Below are 26,147 nucleotides of genomic sequence, written 5' to 3' on the forward strand. Positions count from 1 at the left end.
AGGTGCATGCTTGTGAACACTCACCTTTCAGCAACCACAGGAGCTTCCTGAGGAAGTGGGCAGGTCTTTAAGACAGATGCTGTGGGGTTCAGCGTGGTGCACGCGTAGAAGTAAGCTGAATGCCAAGCCCAAGGTCAATAGCAAGGTTAAGGCCCAGCTCACCTCTCAGAGAGGAAGGGCAGAAGTCAGGGCTGCCTGGAAAATGCCAGGGATCCAGTACCCGAGCTCCATCTTAGTCTTCAAAGGAGCAGTTGTGCATTGCTCAGAGGATGAGGAGGAGTGTGAGTGTGTGTGTGTGTGTGTGTGTGTGTGTGTGTTCCATGCACCAATTCTTAATTTCCTGGGGGAAGAGAAATATATAAATTTCAGGGAAATTTTCATTTGAAGGTAAACAAAAAACTGGGCACAGGGAAATAAACACCTTAGATCTTGGAGCCACTGAGAATCCTGTTCTTTTGCTCAAGTTTATGTGTTGCACTTCATTTTTTAATCTGTATTTATAGCTAGCAGAACTTTTTTAAAAAATTAGAAAATTAGTGGTTTGATAGTTTTGGTGGTTATAATCATAGGATCTCAACAAGAAAATTTAATCTGAGTAAGACTCATGTCTTTGTACAAATGTCGCCTCCTCGGGGACCTTTCGGCTGTGCTAGGAGTTTCCCTGGTGGGCATGGGATTTGTCCTGGAGCCTGCTGCTGCCTGGCACAGCTCGCGCTGCCTCTGTGTCCCTGCGTCTGCTCTGCCTGCCGCTTGGGAGCATGAGCTCAGTGAGGGTAGAATTCCTGCAGGCTGGACATCCGTCCGTTGGCACAGCAGGCACAGTGGCAGAGCCACACACACCTAGAGGCCCACGTGTACATCTCATTTCGCCTAAAATCACAAGAAAAAGTCAACTTTCAGGTGAAAACTTGCTTCACACAATAGTACACCCATCTCTCCCACAGTGCAGTTGTGAGTACTGTCTCAGAGTGCATGTCTGTGGAGGGGGCTCGCCAAGGCAGCAGTCAGGCGGGACCCTTTGGTCTCTGCCACAACCCGAGTGCCAAGGACAGGACTTGCCCCCAGAAAGTTCATAAAGTATGTGCCGAGTGGCGAATGCGTGAATGGATGGATCAACAAATTTAATTCACTAGAACATGACGTCTTCAATAGCCAGTTTTGGACCTGAGATTTACCATTTAGTAAGCATAATTCGTCAGTGTGATGTACAATACCTTACTCATGGGTAGTGAGGAAAAGTGAAGGGTCCTTAAAGGCAGAAAAAATGTCCTTGCGCACGTCTGTGCCTGGAGCACCACTTGTACAAAGTGATGGTCTTGGGGAGATTTCTTCTCACTTAGCACAAGTGTCGGGGCAAATGAAATGTAGGACATTATGTTATTCCATTTTACAATGGGTCTTCTCTTTTTCCTACTGCGGGAAGTAGGGGAAGTAGAAGCCACTGGACATGTTGATTGGGGGGACCGGGGACCGAGGACCGTCTCAGTGGAGCCGGGGTCTCCCTGTTTCATGACTTGCCCCCACTCAGCAGACGCTGCTGACAGGTCACCTGAGCCACTCACAGGGCTGTCAGAAGTTCCGTCACTGTGGGTACTCAATTCAGGTGACTCGCTTTGAATACCCCAGGGCTTTGTCCTTACCAAGTTCCTACAGGGGGGTCAGGGATAACGAGAGGGAGTGAGAAGCCCTGCTGAAGCTGGTCATCCAGGGCCACCCGCGGGCTCATTGAGCCATCCCTTATCTCGCCATTGGGGTGGGCAGGTTTCCCGGCACCTCGGTTCTGATAGTAAGCTCCTGTCCCAGAATAGGTTGTGGGGTTTATTCGAGGAAGCCGGAAACCCAAGATGGCATATATGTCTCCTGGACTCACCTTTCATTTATGACTCATTTGAAAATTTCTAAAATCCCAAGTAGCATGAAAGGTAGGAAAACCTGGGAATTCAAACAACGAGGTCTGCCAGGCACCCAGTCGGGTAGATGGTGAGCGGTCCTTTTGGCTGCCGCTGTCACGGGGCGTCCCGCACTCCGGAGTTTGTGTGCTACCTTCCACGTCACTTAGAAGGTCTACTTATTCTGAAATCCCCCAGAACTACGTGTTTTATACAGACTCTGACGGGGCTGCGGGTGCAGCTTGGGATAGTCTGATACCCAGCACACACACACAAATCTGACAAAACGTAAATTACTGGAGAACTTGTTGTTTCCGCAGTTTCTTCCCTGAGAAGAAGAGCAGTTCTTGTTTCTCTTAGAACTTCCTGAAAAGCCACGTTCGCGTCAGGCTGGATGGCATCTGAGCTACTGAGACATCTGTTGGGGAACTCGGGTTGGACAGGGGACGCGAGGCCACAGGCTTGCCCTTCCTTTGCTGGTTTTGCGACCCTGTGGGTGGGAGCACCCTTGTGTGAAGGACAGTGACCAGTGGTGTGTCCTGAGGGCCTCCAGGCGAGGCCTGTTCTGTCACAGTCCTGGGAACTCATCTCCGTGTGAACCTTGGGCCTTCAAGCTTGGAGGGGACACCTCCCTGTGACCTGAGAGAGGCGCACCCCTGGGCTGCGGAGCTAGGGCGCGGTGTGGGTGGGACACAGCGTGGCCACCTCAGCAGTTCTCACCCCCTCCCCAGGACGCCTCAGCAGTTCTGACAGTGAACTGCCTGTGGCCAGGCTGGGCGAGGGGCTGCCTTCCCTTGGGGTTCCTTCTCTTGTTGGGGACATGAGACGGTTACACAGAAGAATGTCCCCCCAAACGTCACCTGGGATGAGCCACACCAGCTTTTGAGAAGTGCAGATTCTGGGCTCTGGGCTCCCGGTTCAGAATCTCTAGGCAGGGCTCGGGGCTGGGCCTGTCGGGCCACCTCTGGCTCCCGAGCTTCGAGTACCAGGGACAGGGTACACGGTGACTGAGGCCGAGAATTGGCAGAAAGGCTACAGACAAGTCTTCTATTCGTAGTTGGCCAGGGCGAGGGGCCCTTCACTGAGGCCCCCCAAGCAGCAAGGGGCGGACAGCCAGCAGCGGCTTTCCTGGGAGCAGGCAGGCTCTGACCACGGACCCGTGGGCAGAAATCAGAAGGGGAAGCCGCAGGGGGAGGAGGGCTGCTGGGGGCGTGGAGGGACGGCCACCTCGGGGACTCCCAGGCTGCCAGGCTCACGCAGCTGTGTGCTTGCCTCGCCACAGGCTCTTCAGGACGTCTTGAAAATCGAGGGTGCTTCGTCTCCTGGGGACCGGCGGGGGATGTGCCCTGTGGAGTGCGGCCACGCGGCCACGAGAACGGAAGTGGAAGTTCTCAAGCAGCAGGTGAGAGGTCGGAGCAGACAGTCCTGGGGCCAGGCAGGGCCTGTGGCCAGTGCACTCCTGCTGTTCACAGCGGCCACCCATTCTCACACTTGCTTTAATTAGAAGTACTGGTTTCAAAGTTTCCAGGCAGAATGGAGTTCAGCTGGGTCACAGCGGGGTTCATAAAGTGGGAACCAAGTCTCTGTGGGTTACGGGTCACCCAAGGTCACACCGTGAAGAGACGATTGAGATTCTGTGAGCCCTGGGTCCACGGAGTTCCCTGCAGGCGTGGTTGATTCTGGAAACACTGCTCACCCAAGATCTCACCTTTTCAGACAATGGGAGCCGCCAGGCTATGATCCTGCAGGTCCTGGCCTCCTGCCCTTGAACATCACGGGCAGTTTTCAAAGAATCTGTGGTTCTGGTTGTGGTCACAGAAGAGTCAGGTCTGCTACCCTACACAGGCCTGGTGCCCCCAGCCACTCCTCTCCCTCACTGCGGCCACGTGGACGGCGAGAGCAAGGGTGCCCTCGAGGGCGCTGGCGGCCGAGCATGGGGGAGGCAGCACTGGCCAAGCTGCGTGTGTCTGAGCTCAGTCCAGCAGGCTAGTGTCCGCCTCGCTGAAGGGCCAGCTGTGCCTGTCAAGTTTCTCCTCCTGTGAGAGGCTAAGTAGCAGTGAGTAAGGGGACTCGCCGAAATCCCAGCTCGTGCCCTCAAGAACCTATTAGCAGCAGGAGGCCGAGGCCTGGGGTGAAGGCCGGAAATCAGTTCTATCTTTTAGAGGCCCCTGGACATGTTCACTGACCAGTTTGCTCTGAGTATGTGCCAATTACAAGGAGTCTCAATGTGCCCACGTGGGAAGGCTGAGCCATGGGGTTACTGATATTCACTTACCGTCACTACCTGAAAGGAGTAAGTAGCTGGATGTAAAATCCAGAGCTCTTGGTGGAAAGATGGGTCTTCTCTTTCCAGATTATCTCATAGAATAATCTGCCTGTTACACTCGGGATCATGCCTATGGCTTAAAAATTGATCCATAGAAAGCGAGGGTGACATTCAGTTTGTTGAAGTCCTGTCCAGGTGGCAGCCCAGGCAGGGTTCTGGGGCAGGTACTGCCTGTGTTCAGGCCCTGGACCATCCTGGAGCTCACCGACTAAGCACACTGCAGGCCAGAGGGCACCTGGCACGTGGGCTGCAGCGGGGTCAGCCAGTGTGGGATGCAGGCCTGACAGGCGTTCTTTTCATGTGCGCTGAACAGTGGAGCGACGCCCATCCCTTCGTTGGCACTAGGGAGAGTGTGTGATGTTCTGCACATACATTTTGACCAAACCCACTTCTAAGTCAGCACCTATGACTGCAACCCCACCAAGTGCCACACGGGGCAGTCAAGGTTTCAGATCCACAGAGAATCTGAGTCAGAACTGAAGTGACGGCACTGCTAGCTAGAATGTTCAGTTCTCTTTACACGGGCTTATCCCGTTCAAAACACCCCAGTAACTGCTCTGTCTGCCTAGAACTGAGCCTCAGCTCTTGACTAAAAAATAAATAAAAATGTCGCTTGGCTGGATGTAGTTTCCTTGCAATGGGGCTGATGAATAAGGATTTAAAAATGAAATCTATGTGTATATATTTGTGTGTGCATGTATGTACACATGTGCATGTGTGTGTGCATGCTATGTATGTGTGTGTGCATGTGTGCATATATGTATGTGTACATGTGTGCAGTTTTTCTGTGCATACATGCTTGTGCCTGTGTGTATATGCTTGCATGTGTGTACATGCATATTGTATGTGTCTGCATTTTGCATGTGTGCACGTGTACATGTAAGCACATGTGTACGTTATGTGTGCATGTGTGTGGTGTGCGCACTTACGTACACATATATGTGTTTGCCTGTATATATGTACATGCATGTACACGCATATGTTATCTATGTGCATGTTTGTGTGCATGCATGACATATGTGAGTGCATGTATACATGTGTGTCTTGTGTATATATTTGCATGTGTATGCATACATGTATGTGTGTGTGCATGCTGTATGTTCATGTATATATTGTGTGCTGTGTATATTTGCATGTATACATGTGTGCATGTGTGTGCATATGTACACACCTGTATGTGCATGTGTGTGCACGTGTGTGTGTGTCTGCATTTGCATATGCATCTCCACCAGAATCTACGTGCAGTGCTGGATCTCCCCTCCTGCCTGCTGGCTTTCATCTGACTGCTTTAGATGGCTGCACCTCTGGTTGGAATCTGAAGGTGCCGTGTCCAGCTCAGAGGTTTCCATGTAGAAGTGATTTAAACCTCAGTCTTAGAAGAATTCTTTTGCTTCATTCTCTACCTTTCATTTATTTTTATAGCCTCACATGTTTGTCTCCAAGCTACCAGACAACATCACGCCAGTTTTTTAAAAAATGATTAATTCATTTGCTTGATTACTTTTCTGGAACATTTGGAATATCTCTTATGAAGTGTTGCAATAAAATCTTACATATTTCTTTTTTATCATCTACCTCTAAAACTGCTTACAAGGACGAACCTTGAGGCTGCCTCTCAACAGTCACACTTTCCACATTTGTCCGCCTTTGCTTCTGTGTTCACTGTTGGCATGTCAGTCCTTAGTGGCTTCACTGAACAGCCCTTGTCAGCAAACTGACTTTGAGAACTTCAGGCTTGAGCCCTGTGCAGGCGTTGGCTTGCTCCAGTGGTGACACTTAAAGCCAGCCAGGCTTCCAGCACAGCAGAGCACCCGGCAGAAGTGTGGGTACAGGAGTCTTAAGGAATTTACACTTTGTCCCTTCTGAATTCTTGATGCACACCCAAGAAGGAAAAATCCGAGGACTTCCACTCTAGGAGTGAAGGATGAATTGCGGCCCTGTGCCTTTCCCCACCCCACCCTGAAGAGGGGTCAGGAGCAGAGGGTGGGCGTGCCCGACTGCAGAAGCCCAGCAGGCACCTGGGAAGAGATGGCTTGAATGGCCAAAGAGCACAGAAGAATGACAGTCACAGCACCCACGTGTCTTTCAGGTACAAATATATGAAGAAGACTTCAGAAAGGAGCGATCGGATCGGGAAAGGCTCAGTCGAGAGAAAGAAGAGCTGCGGCGGGCTCATCAAGCTTCCCGGGCCCAGCTGACCAGGCTGAGTTCCCAGGTACACACCCAGCGAGGCCTGGGCCAAGCACACGCGTTTCATTTTTATTTTCTCATTTAAAAAGTATTCAAGCCTTTTGAATTCTGTCGGTTGACGTTGGGTTCTTGAGAGGCCACACCTGGGATGAAGTCACTCTTAACGACCTTGCAAGCAGATGAAAATGTCTGAAATCTCTTTTATCTTGAGTACGTTGAGGAATGACCCCAGAAACTGGATTCCAAAGTCTTTTATAAAATACAGTTCTTGTGATCTTTTCCCCATAATATTTATCTTGGGAGAATGGGAGTTGAACTACCTTCTACTCAAATATAGTGAAGTGGTTTCTAAATTCCTGTCGCTTTCTTTGAAGGGCTGTGTTGGAATGTCCCTGCCCTCTAAAAACATGCCGTGCACATGTCTGCTGAGACCCAGGGCCCTGGTCACTGGGCCCCAGAGGGAATGTGACTAGAGTCCTTTCCAGGAAGCCATTTATGGACTAGACTGTATTGACTGTAAGTGAACTAAAATTAGGTGTAACAGGAGAAAAAGTAGACTCGGACATTGCCGCGAGGGTGAGCACTGATGTTAAGGAGGGAGAGTGTAGCCAACGCGATTTTGAAATAACCACATGCTTTTGATTTGCAAAACCCTGCCGTGGTTTCAGTAAAGGGGAAATGGGGCAGGCCTGCTAGCTGCCGACTTCCAGTCTCTGAAGGACTCCAAGCCCTCAGTGGTCCTCTTCTGCCCAATGCAACGTGGACAGTGAACGGCATCTGATTTCTTCTCTCATATTTTTTCAAGGATTAACTTGAAATTCTTAATTTTATGTGGAAAATTATTTGGTAGAACCATTTCCTAAAAAATTAAAAGGAATAAAATTAAGGAATTATAAAGGAAATTAGTAGGATTAGAAGTATAATTCTTTAATTTTCTGAAAGTAATCCATGAAACCCAACAAATAATTTATACAACAATGGGTGAAGAAGTTCTGATTATACTGGGTGAAGAATTCCTCTTTCAATCTTTATTGCTTACAAACAAAGCCCCCTTGATTTCTTTGTTAGTGCACAAATTGCTTTATTCCTGGTATGTTTCAATTTTATTTATTCTATTTTATTAAGTTCAGAGTGATTCCTCTGCACCAAACCCCAAAAAGTTCAGAGTGGCAATAAATTGGTGCCTAAGATGGGCAATGTACTTTCCATTTTAGAACTTTCAGTTCAACCAGGAACATAGTCCATCTACTTAACATTTTAGAACATAGTCCAAACGCAGTTCTGGTGCCTGTGCATCTATAAAAAGCAATTTTGACCAGCATCAGCAAAATAAATATATTGTCCAAGTAGTATGATATAATTGTGTTTATAAGCTAAGGAACAATCTTGAAACTGATACATTAAAACTATCAAAATTTTCTTTTAAAATAATGATAGCCCAATCTTTTTTTTTTTTTTTAAGTCTCATTCAGCCAGGTGTGGTGGTGAGGCTGAGGCAGGAGGATTCCAAGTTTGCAGCCAGTCTCAGCAATTTAGTGAGACCCTGTCTCAAGTAAAAAATAAAAAGGGTTGGGGATGTGGCTCAGTGGTAGAGCACCCCTGGGTTGCATCCCCGGTACAAGAAATAAAAAGTCTCATTCACTGTGGTTAAACAATGATAGAACTCGATAAGACACAGGGAAGGATTTGATGACCATGTTAAGAGGATCGGGAGCAGGTTAAATGCCGCAGTGCAATGAAGGGAAACCTTGGCTGAGTAGGATGTGATCTGAGTAGGACTTTAAACAGAGACCTCAGATCAAATCCTTCAGGCACTGGCCACGTACCAGAGTGCCCCCCGGCTGCCACTGAGGGGTCTGGAGCCAGCCACCGTGGTGCAGAGGCTGTGTGGGGCAGGAGCCAGGCCCTGAATGCCGGCTGAACAATGCCAGTTTCATTCAGTGAGCCAGACGCTGCTACATCTAGGTCTGCACAGGTCAGCCGAGACTGAGAACCAGGGGGCCTCCACAAACTGGAAAACACTTTAAAACTCCCCAGCTTCCTCGCTTTCCCCTGGGGATTTCAGGACGGAGGAGACGCACGCCTGAAACCCAAGCACAGCTCTTTGCTGGCTCAGCCGCTCCCTGTGCCCTGCACTGGCCGGTCCCAGGTTCCCCTACGGCCCGAGCTCCTCCTGATAACCAACTGCCTGTGTTTTCTCTGTAGATCAAAGTTTGTCAGATGGAGAAAGAAAAACTAGAAAAACAACTAAAACAGGTATGTGGCTGCTGCCCTGCCCTGGGAGCAGTGAAATGGCAACTTTAAGTTCCACTCAGTTACTCCTGGGCACAGCTGGGCTTGCTCATGGGCGGACAGTGCGCAGGGACCACCAGCCTTTCAGCCCAGCATTCCTGAAAAAGATGCTTCTCAGAGCACATTACCTGTAGTGCCAGCCTCCGTCACCAGCAGTGCCAGCCTCCGTCACCAGGAGTGCCAGCCTCTGTCACCAGTAGTGCCAGCCTCCGTCACCAGGAGTGCCAGCCTCCGTCACCAGTAGTGCCAGCCTCCATGTGTTTCTGTTAGAACGAGGATTCCTCCCCAGACCCACCACACCTGGGAAACGCGGGCTCGAGGCCTTTCCTGCAGTTGCTCACACCTCTTGTGGTGGGAAACCTGAAATACAAAGGCTTTTGTTCTCTCTAGACAGGGAAGGTCGTCCTGGGCCTGAGTCCTTCTATGTCCACGCTCTAGTAGCCTTCCACACTGACTCTTTTCCTCTCAGTTCCTGATGCTGCCTGCAGTTGAGGGACCTTTTCCCCCGGGTCAGGGCGGGCTGGTCTTGACGGAGGTCTCTGTGAAGACCACCCAGAAGCAGCGTCCCCTGTGTGCGCTTCCCCAGGGCTCCTAATTTCTCCGAGATGGAGGAGTAATTGTAGTGTCACCTCAGGGAAGACTTAGCTAGCAAGGAGCCTCGTCCTGTGAGTCCCAAGTCCGCGTCGACCTACCCGCTGCTCTGGGTCTTAATTATGACAGATGGGGCTGCACCTTAAGACTGACCATCCCTGTTGTAGAGAGCACGTGTTAACACCCCATTCCACCCCTCCCAGTAGACCAATGGCTTTGTCTCCCCAGATACATTTCCCAGCCTGCACCTGTGGCTTGGCTTTCCACCTGCGGGACCTGGGGGTGCCAGCAGGCCCACGCACCACGCAGGACCAGTGGGAGCATCCAGTAAGTAAGAGGTCCTACTTCAACAAATCGTGACAGCGTCCTCTTCTGGTAGAGACCAGGTGTGTCTCTGGAATTGGGGCACATCGTGTCTCCTGCAGAAGGAGGCTCTACTGCACCTCAGCCTCCACTGGCCAAGTTCCAGAGGTGCATGGACACAGTAGTGATTCTTTGGGCTCTGAATCCTCAGGACACATAGATATGAAAAAGTAATCACAAGATTTCCAATTGAGCCACAATTCCTTGAGCAAACATAGCCTGTTATAGGGGCCACTTTCAACCACCTACCCAACGCCACAGGGGGCTTCTATGTATATAGAATAGCAAAGTCGATGGAGCAAAAACTGAAGAAAGAAAACAGAGGGACAGCTTCCAACTCGTGTTGAGCTACGGTGGCTGTCACCACATATGTGCAGAATGGTTTTTGACGTTTTCCTGTAGAGGGGATTTTCTTGAAAGATCCAGGAAGAGGTGACCCACTTCAGTTGTCCCCCGTGGCCGTGTGTGCCCAGCAAGATGAAGTGGACCTGGGTGGAGTTGATTGGCACGGTCCACCTGAGTGAGCCAGACTGCAGTGGCCCACCTTGTTCTTGGAGCGGTGCCCACTGCCCTGAAGGGAGGCCAGCCTCTGTTCTCCTCACAGAGCCTCCATCCAGGAAGGCTGCCACCTGCTCTGCTCTCTGTGTGCCCAGACACTCTCCCCACCCCTTGGCTTCCATCAACTCTGTTTCTAATTATGCCAAAGTCTGAGACTTTTTATTGGCATTTTCTCAGCACAGCCCTTACCAAAAGCATGTTCCCCACCTTCCTGAAAGGGTCCTGCCTGTCCTCTCCCAGGGGACAACAGGCTCCTCTTCCAAGGGGTGAGACTGTGACCCCTGGGGGGCGGGCAGACGTCAGGGCTCAGAGCACCTCTCCCTCGGTGGCCTGGCGTGGTGCAGCCTGAGGGGAACTTGGTCCTTTGCCCGTGGAGGCCGTGGCTGCTTCTGTCCACTGCCTGTGCCTGTCCTGTTCTCTTCATTACCCGGGTTCTTAGTCATCAGCGCTCGTTCCTGATCACATCCTGTCAGGGATGTAGAAGTAAACCACGACTGTGGGAATCAGAAGGAGACGGAACCTGTAAGGGTTGGGGAAATGTTCTCGTGACAGACGGACTAACTGTAGAACCAAGGGTCCTGCACGTTGACCTGGGAGCAGAGAGGGGCTTCTGTCCCATCCTCCTTAATGGAAAGAAAGCTGAGGCTCCCAGGCTCCCCCGTCGGTCAGAAGAGGCACGCAGCAGCAGGCCCAGCTCTTGTGGGGACAGGGTCCTCTGTGTGACGCCTTCCCCGTCAAGCAGTGTTCCACCGAACGGATCTCTGCACGAGGAAACCCTGTTGATTTTAAAGGAGTACCCCCTGTCCGCTCACTGTGAGCTGCGCTGAGCCACGTGCCTTGCTGTGGTGGGGTTGCAGCGTGTCTACCTTCTTGGGGCACCTTGCCTGGCGTGTAAAACGGGGAACGCGTCACTAACCCTAACCCTGTTCTTGAGACTCTCAGAGTAAGCGAGGGGATCAAAGACAGAGGTGATCTCGTTTCCTCTCCAGGTGGGGGAGCAGGTGAAGCAGGCCAGGCCCGGCGGTGGGGTCCCTTAGCTGAAGTCTCAGGCCACCTTCAGTGGACTGGCAGCCTGTGAATGGCCCCCACCGGGGACCATGAAAAAGTTCCCATTAAGTATTTTTAGCAGATGACTAAACAACTGGAGCCCAGCCTGTGGTCTCTTGTGCCACGGGGTGTCGGGGTAGGAGAGTGTTGGGAGCAGGAACACAGGCCGGCAGATGAAGCCCAGCCTTCCGTTCCCAGGGCTGGGAACGACCACGCTCCACCAGGTCCACAGATTTTTGTTCCTTCAGTTGATTGTTTGATGCGCCCCTGATAGTCGATATCTAGCCGCTCTACCTGGTGAGAACCTAGGCGAGAATTCCAAGAGAAACATCTTAGCATCTTTGGTCTAAACCCTGAGAACGTAGAGAACGACTCCTGGAGGCACCCGTGCAGAGGGAGAGGCCTGCGCACTCCACCCTCCTGGGCTCTTCGGCTCTGCCCTCCACAGCACCTGGGAGCTCTGCCTTGAGCCACTAACAACTTTAAACTTGTGTTTTTATTCCTGGCCCTCTCATTGCTCCCAGTGTGTGGATTTTAAAAAGAGCATTTGTTGATGGTGAATCACGTTGTTCTGTTTATGGGCTACGGTGAGTTTTACCAAAGTGTTCACTTCTGCAGAGATCCAAGACTCAGCTGTTCCCCAACAAAAGAGGAAAACCCCAGAGTCATGGAAATTCTAGCCAAATGCAGAGCAGAATCAGGAGGGGCAGAACCAGTGGGCAGGGGAGGGAGGGCCCGGATGCGGCACGAGGGCAACAGGTCTGGGGGGAACCACGCGGGTGGGGCCTGCTGGACGAGGCACAGCATCCTGGGTGCTGCTGAAGTCCCGTTGCTGTAACGATGTTCTGTCGCTCCTCGCAGCCGGGCCCTCCAAGGTGTGCTGTGGACCTGCTTCCGCCAGACGGGCAGCCCAAGGACAACGGTGAGCCGGCCCCGTGCGGGCACCTGCAGTTCACACCCCAGGCCTCTGGCTGTCCATGCAGCCCGCAGCCCTCCTTCTTAACGAGTGTGCTGTGCTGATAGGACACCCGCTTCTGTTTCCTTTCACTATCTGACCACTGGCGAGTTCACCTTCTCATCTCTAGTAAATGCTTCCCGTTATATTTTTATCCTAGTATCTTCCGTTATTACTTCTCTTATGACCACCTACAACAGTGGCTGTTTTCTTTACATGGAATGGGATAGAGGAAGCTCTGTGTATTTTTAAAGGGACAGTGGGTATCCATGCTGATTTCTGCAGTACCATTGGAACCTCTTCTAGCCTTCCTGGGCCTCATGCAGGGACAGACGGAGAGCCCTGATCATGAATCAAGCTTAGAAACTGTAGAGCACAGTCCTTCCTCCTACCTTGAAAGTACCCGGAGTTGCCCAGAGACGATTTAGAATGCTTGGTTTCAGCTCTGCCGGAACCTGGTGGCCCAGGACACCTGAGCTTGGCCTCCTGCCTGGGGCCGCTGCTCTGTCCCTCCTTCCCACCATGTGGGCTCTTGAGCGGGACTTGAGGACAGCCTAGCTGCACAGCCCAGCCTCCTCTCTGTGCCCCTCACCAGCTACAAGGAGCTCCCCTGGCACCCAGGGGTCCGCAGGGATGCCAGAGCTCCTTCTAGAGACAGGACACAAGCACTGTGCAGACCCTGTGGCTGGAAGAGGGCAGGGCAGGGTCCCCTGAGGGGGCAGAGTCCACTGAGGGTCCCTGGCCAGGCTGAGGGGAGGAGTGCTGAGTACCATGTAGCATGGTCCTCTGGTCACAGTTCCCAGCTGAGCTCAGTTACTGTGTGTGGGTATTTTACAACACTGTAGAGACACATCGAAAGTCAACTCTGTTTCTGCTCCTGGTGGCCCAGGTGTTCCATGGTTGTGGCAGCAGAGCTCCAACCTCTGCCCTTGTCTTCACATGGCCACTGGCCTTGGGTATCTGTCAGGTCCTCTGCAGGGTCGCGACTGTCTTCCTAACCCTTACCAGGTCTCCGTGTCTCTTCCTGAAGCCCAGTGCCTCTTCAGCACTGCCTGCATCTCCGGGGCTTTCCCAGGGAGCCAGGGCCCCACTTTCCCAGGGCCACTTCACCCACACACATACTTTCCTTTGTCCAGAGTGATCTTTCTCTGGGGCGTGACCCAACTCTAGCAGCAATAGAAATGACTCGCTTTCCTAGGGAAATGCCCAAGCCATCGCCGGAGGACATCAGAACATTCCTTCTTAGGCATGAGCTGGGCCACCCAATGTCATAACCTGGTGAACATGTGCCAGTGCCAAAGAAGGCAGCTGGCACCTGCCTGGAATCCCAGTGTGCACAGGGAGCTCAGGAATGGAACCTCTGTCCCTCTCGCTCTCTCTCTGGCCATCCTGGAAATGCATGCTGGCCCGAAGCCAGAGGGGGGACAATGTGATTCTGAGTTTAACCTGAAACGTCTGCCTGCTGTTTTTTGTAGGTCTCTCCTCAGAAAAGAAGCCCCCCCAGTAGGAGTAGTCCCCTGCAGAGCACTGGAGCAGAGGGGACCCGGCCAGGGCGCTGGTTTGTGTCTTCTCCACTCCTGCAGCCCATCAGCTCCGTCACTCAGCCGGGTCCTGCTCCCACGGGCTCAGACAGAGGAAAAGTTTCTGGCCACCGAGATCCTGATGTGCTGGAGGGGCCAGTTTCTGAACAGCCCGATCCAGTTCCTCCAAAGGACAGCTGGAGCCGGCTGAGGTGCTGCTCCTTGAAGTGTCCGTCTGCACATGGCTGGGGCTTACAAAGACGACCAGCGTGTGGATACCCGCGCTCCTGGGAGGGGCTGGTGGCTGTGCCTCCACACTGTCCGTGTTTACCCAGGACCTTAGTTCTTCAGCCATGTGGTCAGATACTGTGCTCTGCAGCGCTGGCCTGAGAGACCTGGAAATTGGGTTGAGGAGGTGCACATACTTCTTTCAGTTGGGCAAGCGTTTCAGGCTGAATAAAATGGCAATCTTAAAACTATGTTTAAACTCATTTTTTATGATTAAAAGTTGTTGGGCTACATCATTGTTAGTTGAAAGAGATCATGAAACACACAGTCCTGAAGCGGAGGCATTGACTTTGCTGTGTTCATACACAGTTAGGCAGGAAGTCAGAAATACGCATTTGGGCTGTTTTTCCTTCCCATGGATTTGAGCAGTTATTAATGAAAAATAGAACTCTAATTTTGTGAACCAATTAAAATGAAAATGGAATGTCTCTAAATTTTTTTTGCAATTAAATTATAGAGTGAAAAGACATATCTAAAGAGGAAGCAGATTTAAAACTATTAAATCTGTCCATTTAGTCAGGATTCTGCTGGGACCAGCCTGAGTTGCCCTCTGAGAGGACCAATGTGTACAGGAGTGTGAGAGCCACGGATTGCTACGCTTCTGGAAACGCCGGAATAACACGGGGCCCCTGGTGTGTTCAAGGAGCCACCAGGCTTTCCCGCTCCCCGTGTATCTCTTCAGTCTCTGTGTGTGCTTGGAGCTTTGCAAACTGAGAAGCAGAAGAATCCAGAAGATCAGCGTTTTCTGCTCTAGTCATGTCTGGAGCTGCCCTCAATTGATGTCCAGGCCTGTGCTTCCAGGGTGTTTACCAATCAATCCAGACCTTTCTTCCTACAGGTGCATCAGAAGAGCAAGAGGCAGCAGGTCTGTGTGGGAGTCTCCGAGCTTAGGGTTAAATGGTTATGTCCCCAGATTAGTGTGAAAGTCACTATAATGACAGCTTCTAGTAGTGGACCAAAGTCGGCCCCTGGGGTAGCCCCAGATTCAAACTGAACTTACCAGAAGACTGGTGGTAGGCGACCTGCCGCAAATAGCAGTCAGCCAGCCAGCCCTGGGCCATGCTGCTGGCCTCCCCTAGCCAGGTGTGCACTCATGAGCAAGGGAGGAAGCAGAGTGCAGGATACTTGGCTTCATGTGGCCGCTGACCACGGGCTGTGGATGTGAGGAGCAGACACTCTATGCAGGGCTCATCCTACAGCTGGGTCAAGAGTGTTGTCTGCACCCCTTTGTACAGAGATTTCAGGGACTCTGCCTCAGGTCACCTTCTGCACCCTCCCAGAGGATGTCCAGGGTCTCTCTGCCTTAAGTTACCTCCTGTTCCTCCCACAGTGTGTCCAGGTCTCTCTCCCTCAGGTCACCTCCTGTTCCTCCCACAGTGTGTCCAGGTCTCTATCCCTCAGGTCACCTCCTGTACCTCCCCCAGTGTGTCCAGGTCTCTCTCCCTCAGGTCACCTCCTGTTCCTCCCACAGTGTGTCCAGGTCTCTCTCCCTCAGGTCACCTCCTGTTCCCCCCACAGTGTGTCCAGGTCTCTCTCCCTCAGGTCACCTCCTGTTCCTCCCACAGTGTGTCCAGGTCTCTCTCCCTCAGGTCACCTCCTGTACCCCCCACAGTGTGTCCAGGTCTCTCTCCCTCAGGTCACCTCCTGTATCTCCCACAGTGTGTCCACGTCTCTCTCCCTCAGGTCACCTCCTGTTCCTCCCACAGTGTGTCCAGGTCGCTCTCCCTCAGGTCACCTCCTGTACCTCCCACAGTGTGTCCAGGTCTCTCTCCCTCAGGTCACCTCCTGTACCCCCCACAGTGTGTCCAGGTCTCTCTCCCTCAGGTCACCTCCTGTTCCTCCCACAGTGTGCCCAGGTCTCTCTCCCTCAGGTCACCTCCTGTACCTCCCACAGTGTGTCCAGGTCTCTCTCCCTCAGGTCACCTCCTGTACCCCCCACAGTGTGTCCAGGTCTCTCTACCTCAGGTCACCTCCTGTACCTCCAACAGTGTGTCCAGGTCTCTCTACCTCAGGTCACCTCCTGTTCCTCCCACAGTGTGTCCAGGTCTCTCTCCCTCAGGTCACCTCCTGTACCCCCCACAGTGTGTCCAGGTCTCTCTACCTCAGGTCACCTCCTGTTCCCCCCACAGTGTGTCCAGGTCTCTCTCCCTCAGGTCACCTCCTGTACCCCCCACAGTGTGTCCAGGTCTCTCTACCTCAGGTCACCTCCTGTTCCTCCCACAGTGTGTCCAGGTCTCTCTCCCTCAGGTCACCTCCTGTACCCCCCACAGTGTGTCCACGTCTCTCTCCCTCAGGTCACCTCCTGTACCTCCCACAGTGTGTCCAGGTCTCTCTGCCTCAGTGTTGAGAGCCACAGCCGAAGGAGCCCCAGCAAACTTCCAGCTGCCGGCTGATGATTGGCTCACAGCGGCCCCAGCAACATCTAGCTGATTGGCTCCTCGGCCCCAGCAACATCTAGCTGATTGGCTCCTCTGCGGTGATGCTCATTGGACTGTTTCCCTGCCCTTTCAGACCACGGAGCTGCTCATTGGGGGACTTTTTTGGCTCCGCCCACGTGACCCAGCCAATCGGCCTCAAGAGCAGGAGGATTGAGGGAGGTGGAGAGAAGCTGGTGTGGGAGAGAGAGGCTTGTGGAAAGCCGGTGGTGGCAGTTGAGGCTCTGAGGGTTTTTCCTGAGAGGCTGTTTTGTTTGGCGTGTGTGGTTCTAAAAATAAAGTTAGTTTCTTTTGACAAGTGGCTCCTGATTGTGCCCAGCCAGACTGCGGCATTTGGTGGCCCGTACGGGGGAACCCGCGACCTTGGCGTTATCAGCACCAAGGATTTCCCCTTCTTCTACTGTTTTCTCTTTGCTTTCCACTATACAAAGTCTAATCTGGGACAGAAAAGATCCATTCTTTATAGGACATATCAGGGCACATACAGGATTGCCTGGCGCCCTTAGTTTGGGCAATGATTTAGCAGATAAAACTACACATGACATACATATTTTCTCTACACTAGAAGAAGCTATAAATTTTCATAAAAAGTTCCATGTCAATGCTAATACTTTACAGAAGCGTTTTAAAATAACTAAGGAACAAGCTAGACAAATAATAAAACAATGTCAAAATTGTGTGACATTTTTACCACAAGTTAATCTTGGAGTCAATCCTAGAGGATTGATACCTAACCATATTTGGCAGATGGACGTCACACACTTGCCAGAATTTGGAAAATTAAAATATTTGCATGTTACAGTTGATAATTCTTCTGGATTTTTGATGGGCTCCCTTCATACCGGAGAAAAAACTAAAGATGTTATAGCTCATTGCTTACAAAATTTTGCCACTGTGGGTGTTCCAAAACAGTTAAAAACAGATAATGCCCCTGGTTATACTTCTACCTCTTTTAAACAATTTTGCTCAACATTTGGCATTACTCATATAACAGGAATCCCATACAATCCACAGGGACAAGGCATAGTTGAAAGAGCTCATCAAACTATAAAAATGTACTTATTAAAGCAAAAAGAAGGAATTGGGAAGGGGTATATATTCCCCAAAGATAAACTTAAAATAACCCTTTTTACTCTAAACTTTTAAAATTTGGATTCATCAGGACTTAGTGCTGCGGAAAGGCATATGTGTCCAAAAAATGTACATAAGCCCAAGGTACTTTGGAAGGATATTCTAACAGGACAATGGAAAGGTCCTGACCCAGTAATTATCTGGAGTCGGGGGTCTGTTTGTGTGTTTCCACAGGGAGAACAGCAGCCGATTTGGATTCCAGAGAGATTAACCAAGGTCCTGACCCAGTGATTGTCTGGAGTCGGGGGTCTGTTTATGTGTTTCCACAGGGAGAACAGCAGCCGATTTGGATTCCAGAAAGATTAACTAAAGCGATTTCTACAGACCAAAAAGAAGATGATTTGGCTCAAATCCATAACAACTGATATCCAAAACTCCAGTTTGGCTATTCTTACATCTGCAACAGAACCAGGATTCTTTTTTCAATATCTATTTTATTATTGCCCTTTGCCATATCATGAAGTTCTATTTTGTTTTTTGAGCTCATACAGACCTAGGTTAATGTTTTGCTGATCAGTTCTATTTTTTGACTATAGAGTTTTTAAACATTGCAATGGAGATTTCACCTGTAAAAAGTTATAAGGCCTTTACTATAATGTTATGTGTTGTATGTATTATATTATGTGTGCACACTTGTGTTTTGTGTTATATGTTTGAATGTATGTATGTCCATATATCATATAAGATGAGCGCTCATGATAAAATGGATCCAAATATTTTTTTTCACGTGATTTATATGGTTTAATTTAAATTGGGTAAACAACTGTTGAGGATTGTTTTAATATGTAAACAAAAAAGAAGGTTAACAGATCTGTTTGTTTACTTTCACCTTTCCTTTTCATTATATTTAATAATTCTCTTAAAGATAATGTAAATTGTTAAGAAAATTGTTTTCTTTTAGTGCCTTCTGTAATGTTACATAATTTTTTCTTTAGCCATTATTGCCAGAATTCCTATCTTCATCCCAGTGCTGGTGAAGTCAAAGATAAAACCAATCTACAGCTTCTACAATAGCCATCACTGAACTGCTTGCAGAACTTGCCTGGACACATTGTGAGCTCACCTGTATGCATTGTGAACTATCTGTTGGTGCAGCGACTTGTGGTAGTGTTGGGGTATTTTTGCTGATGATGTCACCGGTGGTACAATTTTTCAAAGGAGCCCTCAATTGGCTTAATGTCATGGCATTTTGCATCCTCCTCTACTAGTGATGGTCTAAAATTTGGGGGCCAACAGAGGTGAGGCAAAGAACCTCACCCCCCCACTGGTGCAAAGGCCTATCCACAAGTATGGCTGTATGCTGGACCGGTAGTCAGTGACGGGTATGATCCAATTGCAGTGGTACCAACCTAAGACAGGAGGCTGACGCCTAGAGGTCAGTTCATCCGATGACGGGTAAGGACCATATGTTGAATTGGACTGCCTAACAGACACGGTCCCTAAGCCACATGCTTGTTGTTTAAACAGAGAGGGGGAGATGTTGAGAGCCACAGCCGAAGGGGCCCCAGCAAACTTCCAGCTGCCGGTTGATGATTGGCTCACAGCGGCCCCAGCAACACCTAGCTGATTGGCTCCTCGGCCCCAGCAACATCTAGCTGATTGGCTCCTCTGCGATGATGCTCATTGGACTGTTTCCCTGCCCTTTCAGACCACGGAGCTGCTCATTGGGGGACTTTTTTGGCTCCGCCCACGTGACCCAGCCAATCGGCCTCAAGAGCAGGAGGATTGAGGGAGGTGGAGAGAAGCTGGTGTGGGAGAGAGAGGCTTGTGGAAAGCCGGTGGTGGCAGTTGAGGCTCTGAGGGTTTTTCCTGAGAGGCTGTTTATTTGGCGTGTGTGGTTCTAAAAATAAAGTTAGTTTCTTTTGACAAGTGGCTCCTGATTGTGCCCAGCCAGACTGCGGCACCTCAGGTCACCTCCTGTTCCTCCCACAGTGTGTCCAGGTCTCTCTCCCTCAGGTCACCTCCTGTACCTCCCCCAGTGTGTCCAGGTCTCTCTCCCTCAGGTCACCTCCTGTACCTCCCACAGGGTGTCCAGGTCTCTCTCCCTCAGGTCACCTCCTGTACCTCCCACAGTGTGTCCAGGTCTCTCTCCCTCAAGTCACCTCCTGTTCCTCTCACAGTGTGTCCAGGTCTCTCTCCCTCAGGTCACCTCCTGTTCCCCCCACAGTGTGTCTAGGTCTCTCTCCCTCAGGTCACCTCCTGTACCTCCCACAGTGTGTCCAGGTCTCTCTCCCTCAGGTCACCTCCTGTACCTCCCACAGTGTGTCCAGGTCTCTCTCCCTCAGGTCACCTCCTGTATCTCCCACAGTGTGTCCAGGTCTCTCTCCCTCAGGTCACCTCCTGTTCCTCCCACAGTGTGTCCAGGTCTCTCTCCCTCACGTCACCTCCTGTACCTCCCACAGTGTGTCCAGGTCTCTCTCCCTCAGGTCACCTTCTGTACCCCCCACAGTGTGTCCAGGTCTCTCTCCCTCAGGTCACCTCCTGTATCTCCCACATTGTGTCCAGGTCTCTCTCCCTCAGGTCACCTCCTGTTCCTCCCACAGTGTGTCCAGGTCTCTCTCCCTCAGATCACCTCCTGTACCTCCCCCAGTGTGTCCACGTCTCTCTCCCTCAGGTCACCTCCTGTACCTCCCACAGTGTGTCCAGGTCTCTCTGCCTCAGGTCACCTCCTTTACCTCCCACAGTGTGTCAAGGTCTCTCTACCTCAGGTCACCTCCTGTACCCCCCACAGTGTGTCCAGGTCTCTCTCCCTCAGGTCACCTCCTGTACCTCCCACAGTGTGTCCAGGTCTCTCTGCCTCAGGTCACCTCCTGTACCTCCCACAGTGTGTCCAGGTCTCTCTCCCTCAGGTCACCTCCTGTACATCCCACAGTGTGTCCAGGCCTCTCTACCTCAGGTCACCTCCTCTACCCCCACAGTGTGTCCAGGTCTCTCTACCTCAGGTCACCTCCTGTACCTCCCACAGTGTGCCCAGGTCTCTCTCCATCAGGTAACCTCCTGTACCTCCCACAGTGTGTCCAGGTCTCTCTCCCTCAGGTGACCTCCTGTACCTCCCATAGTGTGTCCAGGTCTCTCTCCCTCAGGTCACCTCCTTTACGCCCCACAGTGTGTCCAGGTCTCTCTCCCTCAGGTCACCTCCTGTACCCCCCACAGTGTGCCCAGGTCTCTCTCCCTCAGGTCACCTCCTGTACCTCCCACAGTGTGTCCAGGTCTCTCTCCCTCAGGTCACCTCCTGTTCCTCCCACAGTGTGTCCAGGTCTCTCTCCCTCAGGTCACCTCCTGTACCCCCCACAGTGTGTCCAGGCCTCTCTGCCTCCAGTCACCCTCAGGGCCCCAGCTCGTGCTGTGACCTCCTCCTGCTGCAGAGTGTGAATCAGGCGTGCAGAGCAGCTGTGTCCCTTTGAGTCCAGGCCGGGGTAATGAAGTATGTCTGCACTTGTGTTCCTCATAGTGGTTATGAGCACCTGACCTTTGACTGGAAAGGGTCCATTATGGGAAGCGTCTGTCACTTTTTTTGGGTGTTCCAGGAGGTGGAACAAGCCTTCCTTGGGGCACTCTTTGGGGGAGATACAGGTGGCTCTCTGCTAGTCCACGGTAGCTTCATTTTTTTGTTGTTGCAGTCCCACTTTCCTTACTGACAAGAGCAATGACCTTGGACCAGTTGCTGCTGTGATGAACCTCGAGTGGCTTCTGGGTGGTTTCTGGTGGGTTCACTGAGGTCTCCATCAGTGGGAGTTCTGCCCTCATCGTGGATGACTTGTGTGGTGCACAGAGAGGTTAGTGACATCCACAGGGGCTCACAGCAGGTAAACAGCAGAGCCAGGATTCAGAGCTGTCTGCAGCGGGTGCCGCAGTCTGGCTGGGCACAATCAGGAGCCACTTGTCAAAAGAAACTAACTTTATTTTTAGAACCACACACGACAAACAAAATAGTCTCTCAGGAAAAACCCTCAGAGCCTCAACTGCCACCACCGGCTTTCCCCAAGCCTCTCTCTCCCACACAAGCTTCTCTCCACCTCCCACAATCCTCCTGCTCTTGAGGCCGATTGGCTGGGTCACGTGGGCGGAGCCAAAAAAGTCCCCCAATGAGCAGCTCCGTGGTCTGAAAGGGCAGGGAAACAGTCCAATGAGCATCACCGCAGAGGAGCCAATCAGCTAGATGTTGCTGGGGCCGAGGAGCCAATCAGCTAGATGTTGCTGGGGCCGCTGTGAGCCAATCATCAGCCAGCAGCTGGAAGTTTGCTGGCAGCTGGAAGTTTGCTGGGGCCCCTTTGGCTGTGGCTCTCAACATCTCCCCCTCTCTGTTTAAACAACAAGCATGTGGCTTAGGGACCGTGCCTGTTAGGCAGTCCAATTCAACATATGGTCCTTACCCGTCATCGGATGAACTGACCTCTAGGTGTCAGCCTCCTGTCTTAGGTTGGTACCACTGCAATTGTATCATACCCGTCACTGACTACCGGTCCAGCATACAGCCATACTTGTGGATAGGCCTTTGCACCTGTGGGGGGGTGAGGTTCTTTGCCTCACCTCTGTTGGCCCCCAAATTTTAGACCATCACTAGTAGAGGAGGATGCAAAATGCCATGACATTAAGCCAATTTAGGGCTCCTAAATTGTACCACCGGTGACACCATCATCAAAAATACTCCAGCACTACCACAATTCGCTGTACCAACAGATAGTTCACAATGCATACAGGTGAGCTTACAATGTGTCCAGGCAAGTTCTGCAAGCAGTTCAGTGATGGCTATTGTAGAAGCTGTAGATTGGTTTTATCTTTGACTTCACCAGCACTGGGATGAAGATAGGAATTCTGGCAATAATGGCTAAAGAAAAAATTATGTAACATTCCAGAAGGCACTAAAAGAAAACAATTTTCTTAACAATTTACATTGTCTTCACCGGCACTGGGATGAAGATAGGAATTCTGGCAGTAATGGCTAAAGAAAAAATTATGTAACATTACAGAAGGCACTAAAAGAAAACAATTTTCTTAACAATTTACATTGTCTTTAAGAGAATTATTAAATATAATGAAAAGGAAAGGTGAAAGTAAACAAACAGATCTGTTAACCTTCTTTTTTGTTTACATATTAAAACAATCCTCAACAGTTGTTTACCCAATTTAAATTAAACCATATAAATCATGTGAAAAAAAATATTTGGATCCATTTTATCATGAGCGCTCATCATATATGATATATGGACATACGTACATTCAAACATATAACACAAAACACAAGTGTGCACACATAATATAATACATACAACACATAACATTATAGTAAAGGCCTTATAACTTTTTACAGGTGAAATCTCCATTGCAATGCTTAAAAACTCTATAGTCAAAAAATAGAACTGATCAGCAAAACATTGACCTAGGTCTGTATGAGCTCAAAAAACAAAATAGAACTTCATGATATGGCAAAGGGCAATAATAAAATAGATATTGAAAAAAGCATCCTGGTTCTGTTGCAGATGTAAGAATAGCCAAACTGGAGTTTTGGATATCAGTTGTTATGGATTTGAGCCAAATCATCTTCTTTTTGGTCTGTAGAAATTGCTTTAGTTAATCTTTCTGGAATCCAAATCGGCTGCTGTTCTCCCTGTGGAAACACATAAACAGACCCCCGACTCCAGACAATCACTGGGTCAGGACCTTGGTTAATCTCTCTGGAATCCAAATCGGCTGTTGTTCTCCCTGTGGAAACACACAAACAGACCCCCAACTCCAGACAATTACTGGGTCAGGACCTTTCCATTGTCCTGTTAGAATATCCTTCCAAAGTACCTTGGGCTTATGTACATTTTTTGGACACATATGCCTTTCTGCAGCACTAAGTCCTGATGAATCCAAATTTAAAAAGTTTAGAGTAAAAAGGGTTATTTTAAGTTTATCTTTGGGGAATATATACCCCTTCCCAATTCCTTCTTTTTGCTTTAATAAGTACATTTTTATAGTTTGATGAGCTCTTTCAACTATGCCTTGTCCCTGTGGATTGTATGGGATTCCTGTTATATGAGTAATGCCAAATGTTGAGCAAAATTGTTTAAAAGAGGTAGAAGTATAACCAGGGGCATTATCTGTTTTTAACTGTTTTGGAACACCCACAGTGGCAAAATTTTGTGAGCAATGAGCTATAACATCTTTAGTTTTTTCTCCGGCATGAAGGGAGCCCATCAAAAATCCAGAAGAATTATCAACTGTAACATGCAAATATTTTAATTTTCCAAATTCTGGCAAGTGTGTGACATCCATCTGCCAAATATGGTTAGGTATCAATCCTCTAGGATTGACTCCAAGATTAACTTGTGGTAAAAAGGTCACACAATTTTGACATTGTTTTATTATTTGTCTAGCTTGTTCCTTAGTTATTTTAAAACGCTTTTGTAAAGTATTAGCATTGACATGGAACTTTTTATGAAAATTTATAGCTTCTTCTAGTGTAGAGAAAATATGTATGTCATGTGTAGTTTTATCTGCTAAATCATTGCCCAAACTAAGGGCGCCAGGCAATCCTGTATGTGCCCTGATATGTCCTATAAAGAATGGATCTTTTCTGTCCCAGATTAGACTTTGTATAGTGGAAAGCAAAGAGAAAACAGTAGAAGAAGGGGAAATCCTACCAGCATCTTCAAGAGATACTATAGCATTAACTACATACTGACTATCAGAAAATAAATTAAATACAGAATCTTTAAACATCACAAAAGCTTGTAAAACTGCATTAAGCTCTACCTTTTGAGCTGATTGTTTGGGTACTAAAAATGTAAAAGTTTGATCAGGGGTAACGACTGCTGCTGTACCATTATTTGACCCATCAGTGAATATATTTGGAGCATTCATGATAGGTGTTTTTCTTGTCATTTTTGGAAAAATTACAGGATGCAATGACCAAAAAGACAATAAAGGATTAGATGGTAAGTGGTTATCAAATGAAACATTAGATTTGCACATGATTATTGCCCAAGTATTTAACTCATTAGCTAACTCATCAATTTGATTCATAGTATATGGAGTAATAATTTTATTGGGAGAAATTCCAAACACTCCCTTTGCTGCTTTTATTCCTTTGAGTATTAATTGTCCTACAGCCTCAGGATACCTAGTAAGAATAGTGTTAGGAGAATAAGATAAATGTATCCATAATAATGGACCTTCTTGCCAAAATACTCCTGTAGGAATATTTTTTGTTGGTAGTACAATAAATAATAAAGGCAAACTTATATCAATTCTATCCAAATGCATATTTTCCATATATGTTTCAATGATTTTTAATGCCTTTCTTGCTTCAGGCGTTAACATTCGGGGTGAATTTGGATCTGATGGACCTTTTAGGATATCAAATAAAGGTCCCAACTCTCCTGTTGGTATACCTAAATAAGGCCTTATCCAATTTATGTCTCCTAATAACTTTTGAAAGTCATTAAGTGATTTGAGTTGATCTACTTGTATTTGAATTTTTGGTGGACGGACCATGGTTGAGGATAATAGAACTCCTAAATAATTAATTGGAAAATTTAATTGTACTTTATCTATTGCTATCTCTAGATTATAATTTTTTAATAAGTTTGTAAGTGTGGCATAACATTCTAGCAATGTGTTTTTATCTTTGTGTGCTAATAATACATCATCCATATAGTGAAATATTTGTAGTTCAGGATTTTGATTTCTAAGTGGCTGGATTACTTTGTTAACATAAATTTGACACATAGTTGGGCTGTTAGCCATCCCTTGAGGGAGTACTTTCCATTCATATCTCTGATCAGGACCTTCATGATTCAGTGCAGGGATAGTAAATGCAAAACGTGGACTATCCTCAGGATGAATTGGAATTGAAAAAAAACAATCTTTAATATCTATAACTAAAACATACCAGGTTTTTGGCAAAGCAGACAACTGAGGAATCCCTGATTGAGCAGGTCCCATAATAACCATCTCATTATTAATGGCTCTTAAATCTTGCAATAATCTCCATTTACCAGATTTCTTTTTGATGACAAAAATGGGAGTATTATGGGGAGATACAGAAGGTTGTATATGTCCTTCCACTAATTGTTGTTTGACCAGGTCATGGGCTGCTTGTATCTTTTCTTTAGTCAGGGGCCACTGAGGAACCCATACTGGTCTTTCTGATTTCCAAGTAATTTTTATTGTCTCAGTGGCCCTTTCTGAAAATCCAACCCATGTCTGTCTGTTCCTTGATCTATTTGTATTGGTGCTGCTATAGCTTGTTCTTGTTTTTCTAATCTTTTTCCTTTCCTAAAACCTTGTCTAGTCATAATAGTGGGTGCATTTTGGTTGATGTTATTTGTTAATGTCAAACCTAATTGATCTAGGACATCTCGTCCCCATAAATTTACGGGAAGATGATCCAATACATATGGCTGTATAGTTCCTTCACATCCTTCAGGATCCTTCCAATCTAATACCATTGCACTTCTATGGGGATTAGTCGCCACTCCTAGGCCTCGAAGCGTTTGAGTGGCTTGTTGTAATGGCCAATGTTTTGGCCATTCTTGACGAGAGATGATGCTAAGGTCTGCACCTGTATCCAGT

General features: G+C 48.9%; 1 protein-coding gene across 6 annotated transcripts in view; it reads left to right on the plus strand.

The window, feature by feature from the left end:
• Positions 1-14,210, plus strand: part of LOC124094387 (TNFAIP3-interacting protein 3) — a 31,456-nt gene extending 17,246 nt beyond the window's left edge. For 5 of the 6 annotated variants that reach the window (XM_046447068.2, XM_046447072.2, XM_046447067.2 and 2 more), the window contains 6 exons: positions 3,172-3,291; positions 6,305-6,430; positions 8,611-8,661; positions 9,517-9,615; positions 12,118-12,178; positions 13,687-14,210. In XM_046447068.2, coding sequence (XP_046303024.1) covers positions 3,172-3,291; positions 6,305-6,430; positions 8,611-8,661; positions 9,517-9,615; positions 12,118-12,178; positions 13,687-13,718 — 489 coding nt within the window. In that variant the 3' untranslated portion in view covers positions 13,719-14,210. The remainder of the gene's footprint in view (positions 1-3,171; positions 3,292-6,304; positions 6,431-8,610; positions 8,662-9,516; positions 9,616-12,117; positions 12,179-13,686) is intronic. The other variant, XM_046447070.2, reaches the window with a different exon arrangement.
• Positions 14,211-26,147: the final 11,937 nt, after the last annotated feature.

Source organism: Marmota monax, unplaced genomic scaffold (assembly GCF_021218885.2).
Source record: "Marmota monax isolate L192 unplaced genomic scaffold, Marmota_monax_Labrador192_F-V1.1 WCK01_AAM20220418_F8-fsc01225, whole genome shotgun sequence".
Taxonomy (NCBI): Eukaryota; Metazoa; Chordata; class Mammalia; order Rodentia; family Sciuridae; genus Marmota; species Marmota monax.